Here is a 7463-nt window from a genome sequence, read left to right on the forward strand (position 1 = left end):
TACTTATAATTATTGTAGATATCAGTAACCTAAGTCTATGAAATTTCCAAGTCGTCATTTATAATAATACAAAAATAACTGAAGACTAATATAATTCCTTAGGCCTTATAAAAATTAAGTTTTTTAGATAATTATTTTATTATTTTAAAATTGCCATTACTTCTGGTTTGGCCAGAAGGAATTACATCCAAAACAAACAAAAACTCTGGAAAAAATTTTTTTTTTCATTTCATTGCTCTCACCTTGAAATTTTGAAGCCAACCAAGAATCATTTTTCTTTCTGAATTGCATTAGTCTTTTTAGTTTCTCTGTTAGTTTATGAAGCACTAAAGAAAACACAAAACAATAAACATTAGGCAAGGAAATAGCATACACTGGGAATCGTTATCATTTGCTAAATGAAATGACCTCCACAGTCTCCACTCCACCCTCTCCCCACTCAGCATTCCCATGGTATGGTTCATGCACAGAATTTTCATTGCATTTTGAAGGATCAGGTCAGCTCAACCGAGGCAATAAGCATCTGAAAGAAACAGCATCTATTGCATTGGAAAGAATGCACACACATAAGAAAGAGGAATAAACAAAACAAGAAAGAAAAATACAAAAAAGAAACACTGCAGAAACTAATAATAAGTACACAAAGTACACAAGTGTATTTATTACATTTTGCAAGCACTTTGTTCTACATTTCAAAAACGCCACCATCAAGCTGTTGGCACATTTATGTACAAAACAGATTAATTGCAATGCCTGCTACAAAGCACTCTTTGTGAAAATACAAACTCTAATACCAGAAAAAAAAAAAGCCAAAAACATCAACATCATTACATAAGTTTAAAAGACAGTTTTAAAAATCATCACAAACTATTAAGACACAGAACCGAAACACTACAATATAGAATTTAAAGAAGCCCATTAATACTTTTGCTGAATATCTGTAATACTGCATGTATCAGAAAAATGTTGAACCAGTAAGATAATCTAAGCGTAAAAAAAAGAAGCAAAACCCCAAATTAATTAAATAATACTACAGAATGCATAATCATGCCACAGATAACCTAGTAATACCCCCCTACCTACTACAAGAACTTGTAAAATTATGGATGATGCATGACTAGTCGTTGTACAAAGATTGTTTCACTCAATAAATTTTATTAGAAATGCACTTACACTGAGAAAAGATTTCACAATGGTCAAATCAGTGCACAATACTACCTAGTTTTTACACTGACAGAAAAGTCTCGTCAGGCTCTATCATTTTAAAAGACACTTTACAGCATTCTTGTAGCATTAGAAATAACCGAAAGAAGGGTTAAGGTTAAAACAAACACCAAATTTGGTCCAATAATACTGATTGCTTTTTTTTTATTCTTTTGATATAGGTACGTCTTATAAATGAATACGAATGAACATTTGGTTAAAATGACTTACTGGAAATAAAAACACAAATATATCACTACACTTCAAAAGGATACATTGTATAGTGGCCTCTGACCACGCTTTAAAAAACACTACAGGTAAACCGACATAGATTGGAAGGCTGCAAGCAAAGCTATTATATTAATGGAAACCTTTTCAAATATATCATACACAATTTGAGGGATAGTTTACAGAGGTGCAATCCATTAAAATTTTTTAAAGTAGGTAAAACAACTTCAGAGGGGTTAGTGTGCTTATTTTTAATACACCACCTTCATAAAGGTAATTAATGTCCCACATTAACATATTAAAAGTTCCAATCCAGCCACTGCTTAAATCACAAAGAGATCATTTGCCAATCGTCCACAGTAGTTATTTCCGTTAAAATTGTCTCTATACTAAACTTTAAAAGGTAAGCCTGGTGTCACAATCTTAAAAAGGTAAGTAGCCATGCATAAGCATCATTGTTTCTACATGCTCACAACAGAAACATGAGTAATCAGAGAGTAATGCCTTTTAAGTACATCAAGAAAAAATACAATGTTAACAAAGATAAGAAGCACTTTTTTTTTAAAACCTACTCTTACAAATTTAGAAATTGCACCTTAGATTGATGAAAACATTAACCAGGGCCTATAGCAATGTGGCCACTGATCTTCAGACAAAATTTTCATGTTTCGGGTCATCACGATATCATCTCTGTCTATTGTTTATAATGTACAATGGTCCCTTTGAAGGTTACCTGTAGTTAAACTAGTTACCGAAATCGAAACTAAAAAGTATAAAAAGCTATTTTTCTTTTCAAAACATAAGAAATAATGCAAAAGGTATAATGTATAACACATGGAAGTGGTTAAAAATCAAAGAAATCTCTGCATTTGACAATGTTAGTCTCTTTGATCTTACAGAATTATTAAATGAGTTTGAGAAATTTAAGAAAGAAAAAAAAAGGCTGGATAGGAGCTTGTAGGAGAGCTCTGATTACACCAATTTAACAAATTAGGAAATTAAGTGCTAAACAACAAAGAATTGTATTCAGGTGATTCATAAGTCACCCTCCATATCATTGATGAGAAGCACTTTCATTTTCTTTTTCAAAAGGTTGGATGGTTGGATGGCCCTTAGATAATCACCAATGCATTTGAATGGTAGAAAGGACGGGAAGGTGTTGTTTATGTGTATGCATTGAGCCGCTCTTTGGAGCGAGTAGAGTGGATATCATGAAGCTCCTGCTCCTCCTTCGACTTGATGTCCTCATACTTCTGCATCCGGCAGGCATCTTTCACATAAGCCCAGTTGGCAGACAGAACCATAAGGTAGTGGACCTAATCAAAGACAAAGATAATTTATACTGGAAGTCTGTTCTGTGTCTTCATTACACCTTGCTATCAGGAAAGAAATATTCAAATTATATACTTATATAGAATATGTTCATTAACAAAATGGAATGAAGATTTCTGTTGTAACACAAAATACAATATATTCCTTCCTCAATCCTCCAACTATGACACAGTCTTCTCAGCTCCCTTTTTTCAGTATCTTTCTTCTCTTTCAACTCCGAAGTACCCAAGGGTCTTAATTCAATATTTTTAATCTTTATGTGACGTTTCCTGTCCTTTTGTCCTCACTTACTCAAACCCAGACTATACATTTCATGTTTATGTATTTATGTTTTCTAATCCACTATGGGAAACAGTCTCACATACAGTGGAGTCCAGTGAACTTGAATTAATGAGATGATATATTGCCCACAGTGCAACAGAAAGAGGGCTCATGGAAACCCCAAAATAAACCTGTGGATTTAATTAACAAGTTAATTTTCCATACAATGAATTTTGCACAATGAATTTTACGTTGCCAACTACAAAAAAGCAAGCACTGTGTCACATGAATCATGAATATTTATATACGTTCATAATAGCTAGAATAGTGCCCTGTTCAAAAAGGAAGCTCCTGATTTTTCCTGAGTAATAAACTTACTCGAGTAATGAAGCGCCTGATTTTACCTGAATAGACTGACCAATGAGATCACTTATTTGTTTTTCTTTCTTTCCCTCCCTCGCAGTCTATGAGACAGAAAAAGTAGCTTTCGAAATGGTGAATTTTGATGGACGAATAGGAAAAAGAAACTAAGTTGTCAGGTATATACTTTCTCTGAGTTTTAAAGGGTAGGCATTATTTTTATACATAATTTAGTAAAATAGAACACTAAAATTTTTTTATGGAAGTATAGTTGATATTCTATATTATATAAGTTACAGGTGTACAGTACAGTGATTCACAATTGTTAAAGTTTTTATTCCATTTATAGTTATTATAAAACATTGGCTATATTCCCTGTGTTGTACAATATATCCTTGTAGCTTATTTTATACATAATAATTTGTACCTCTTAATCCCTTACCCCTATGTTTCCCCTCCTCCCTTCCCTCTCCCCACTGGTAACTGCTGGTTTGTTTTCTATATCTGTGAGCCTGTTTCTTTTTTGCTCTATTCACTAGTTTGTTGTACTTTTTAGATTCCACATATAAGTGATATCATTCAGTGGTTGTCTTTCTCTGACTGACTTATTTCACTTAGCATAATGACTTTCAGGTCCATCCGTGTTGCTGCAAACGGCAAGATTTCCTTCTTTTTCATGGCTGAGTAGTATTCCATTGTATATATATATGTACCACATCTTCTTTAACCACTCCTCTGTTGATGGACGCTTAGGTTTCTTCCATGTCTTGGCAATTGTAAATAATGCTTCTATGAACACTGGGGTGTATGTATCTTTTTGAACTAGTGTTGTTTTTTTTTCTGGATATATACCCAGGAGTAGAGTTGCAGGGTCATATAGTAGTTCTATTTTTGAAGAACGTTAAAGTTTTGATTAGTCAAAACAGGAGGTAGGCTGGTTCTAGAAAAGTAGGGATGGATATAAAGAATGCAAGGTCAATTCTAAATGGTGACTAGTGTAGTATGTTAAGGCAGTCAATGGACAGCAGAAAGAAATTAACAAAACAATTTTGACACAATGATACAGGAAAGAGATGTATACCAATAAGAAAATGAATAAGAATTAACTCATCATTTTTGCGTATTGAACTGGCTATACCACGGGTGAGTTTACTGGGCACCTTCTAGAGTTCTATGCTGCTTATATTCTAGGACACAAGGACTGAGGGCCTGGGCTGCAAAAGCTCTGACTGAGGTGCAGAGTACTTGTCCATTGCTGCCATTTGGCGCATTCCCTTGAACAAACCGGAATTCACGGTGAGTTACAAAGAAGGGACCGTGTCTGGCACATTGTAGGTCCTCAAAACTCAGTAAAAGCCTGACTTTCGGGACTTGTTCTTAATATTTCTGAAGAAAGTTAGATACAGAAGACACGACATGAGACTACCGAGGTTTATGTGGAGAAAAATAAATTAATCCTTTTTTCCTAAGTGACTCAGCGTGGCTTTTGTATGTTCTGATTTAAGGAGGAAAAAAGGATAATATAAGTCAAGGAATTGATTAAATTACTTGACTATCCCACTGATACATACTTATATACTAAAGAAATGATTTTTTATGTTAACAGTAGTCTCATATCTAAAATGCTACTTATTTTGGTTAGTGTTACCAATATTATGGAGTGTCCAAATTCTTCAACTGATTACCAAATATTAGCTCTATTGTAATGATAATCTTTCTATAGGTTAAGCCTTGTTTTTCACTTATTTATTTGCCCATTCTCCTCCACCTTTTTTTTTTACTTATATTAAAATACATATGATTTGTATAGACTTCAGACATCAGAGGTAAATTATCGTCTCTACAGGCAAAGTGCAAAACCAAGCCTCAGAGCTTGAGGTCTTACCATAGCGATGACTGCAGCCCCAGCTCCGGCAAGGGCCACGATGAACAAGTGGAAGGTCATGTTCAGCTGCAAAGGAAACCACAGAGAAACAGAACGAACATCAGGGTTACAACAGAAGAGAGATAAGGATGCCTGCTGCCTTACGAACAAGAACTCCGTCCACCTTTAACAGAAGTGCGCCCATGACAAATCACTTAACCAAAAACGTTATTACAATATCTTTTCTCCTGCAAGTTATTTAAATCTCTGCAACTGCACCATTTTAATATAATTTCATTTTAAAGATGAAATCATGATTAATAATGATGGTTTCCAGTAACAGTATAACCACAGAAGGCTATGTTATATCCTTTAAAATATAATTTTATGGTTTTTCAACTTTCATTAAAATGACAGTTTCTAGAAAAAAAATTATAAATTTTATCGAAATATTTATCTTCTAGCCCCCCTGCACAACATCACTGTATGTGACCTTTTTGCCTCTGAAAGAAAAAGGGGGCAATCCAATGTCGATTCAATTATGTATTCCTCAAATAACGAAATGAAGCTCAAATTCTGACAAAATTAAAGGCTGTAAAAACACTCACCTCAGTGGATTCACACATCCTCAGGAAATTCTCAGAGACAGTGCAAATTTTCTTTTCCTCTCCAATTGTCACAATCCCTGCAACATGGAGAAAATTACAGTTTAACATTATGAATGTCTCCAAGATCCCAGAGACAAAAAAAGAAACCTGAGCTGATAAAATCTAAGCAAGTTTCCTTTCATGTTACATTGTAACAAAAATTGTTCCTCAGCTTTCATTGCTTGACAATAATTATGAAAAAACTGAATGAAAGATCAAGACTATTTAGGCCTCAAGCAATTAAAAACGTTTTCAATCTGAATTCAGTGGAATCTGGCCACCAGAATCTTCATATTCAATTGCGGCTACTTCACGGGTTTGGTCCATTTAATGTCATGGTGTAGGCATCAGAATTATTTGGATAACTGTGCCACAGACTGCAATGAAGTCAGGATCTAAACGGGTTCTGCCGGTACAAAGCCTCTGTTAGTCGATAAAAGTGTATTGCCCAAAGGAGCAGTTTTTCTCTGCTAGTTCTGAAAACAGTGCTATTAGTTAGGGGAAATAAAAAGCTGCAATTTCACTCCTATTTACCCTTGCTCCAGGTGGTTTAGGGACCGACTGCATCAGCATCTCCTGGGGAACCATCACAAATATGTATCTCTGGACTCCAACCCAGGACTGTTACATCAGAATCTGTGACTGTTTGCCAGGAGTACTGCATTTTTTTTTTTTTTTTCTTTTGCGGTACGCGGGCCTCTCACTGCCGTGGCCTCTCCCATTGCGGAGCACAGGCTCCGGACGCGCAGGCTCAGCGGCCACGGCTCACGGGCCCAGCCGCTCCGCGGCACGTGGGATCTTCCCGGACCGGGGCACGAACCCGCGTCCCCTGCATTGGTAGGTGGACTCTCAACCACTGCACCACCAGGGAAGCCCAGTACTGCATTTTTAACAAGCACATAGGTGATGCATTGCCACAGTCCTCATGTTAGAGAAGTGATCAAGTTCATCCTAAAATGGGTCTTTGATTTTGTTTTGAGAACTACTGAAGTGTTAAACACATATATACATGAGCAGAAAAATTCACAAGTGCCGGGCAAACTAATACCTAAGCGTTTAGCACTTGCTGCATAATAATATATGCACATATTATTGAGTTTTAATATGTACGTATATACACACCTTCTTAGCTTTGAGGCGCACCATCAACTGTCCATCTCTGTGGAGCTGCTACCGTCCTGCTTTGCCAAGAGTTTGGGCAATTATTTCCGTTAAAAAAAATCTACTTGCAGTACATCGAATGCAGAGATCCTTCTCTGCGACCTTCCCTTTTTGCCAAGACAGCTCTAAGAGGGGGTAAAAAAGAACCTCCAGAAGATGGGACTAACGAACCATCATTAAAGAGAAAGCTTCCCAGGAAAGGCCATCTTTCTCCATGCTGATCTATTACTGATTTCATTCATTCACGTGGAATACCTTGGTTGTGCATACATTTCCTCACCTTTTTTTTTTTTTTTTTTTTTTGCGGTACGCGGGCCTCTCACCGCTGTGGCCTCTCCCGTTGCGGAGCACAGGCTCCGGACGCGCAGGCCCAGCGGCCATGGCTCACGGGCCCAGCCGCTCTGCGG

General features: G+C 36.4%; 1 protein-coding gene across 5 annotated transcripts in view; it reads right to left on the reverse strand.

Annotated features, from left to right (window-relative positions):
• Positions 1-306: 306 nt before the first annotated feature.
• GPM6A (glycoprotein M6A) overlaps positions 307-7463 on the reverse strand; it is a 262338-nt gene continuing 255181 nt past the window's right edge. For 4 of the 5 annotated variants that reach the window (XM_007127582.3, XM_028481688.2, XM_028481690.1 and 1 more), the window contains 3 exons: positions 5857-5933; positions 5270-5335; positions 1139-2747 (listed from right to left, as the gene is read on the reverse strand). In XM_007127582.3, coding sequence (XP_007127644.2) covers positions 2595-2747; positions 5270-5335; positions 5857-5933 — 296 coding nt within the window. In that variant the 3' untranslated portion in view covers positions 1139-2594. Of the gene's footprint in view, positions 327-1138; positions 2748-5269; positions 5336-5856; positions 5934-7463 lie in introns of those variants that run through there. The other variant, XM_028481689.2, reaches the window with a different exon arrangement.

This window comes from Physeter macrocephalus, chromosome 20, assembly GCF_002837175.3.
Source record: "Physeter macrocephalus isolate SW-GA chromosome 20, ASM283717v5, whole genome shotgun sequence".
Lineage (NCBI taxonomy): Eukaryota > Metazoa > Chordata > Mammalia > Artiodactyla > Physeteridae > Physeter > Physeter macrocephalus.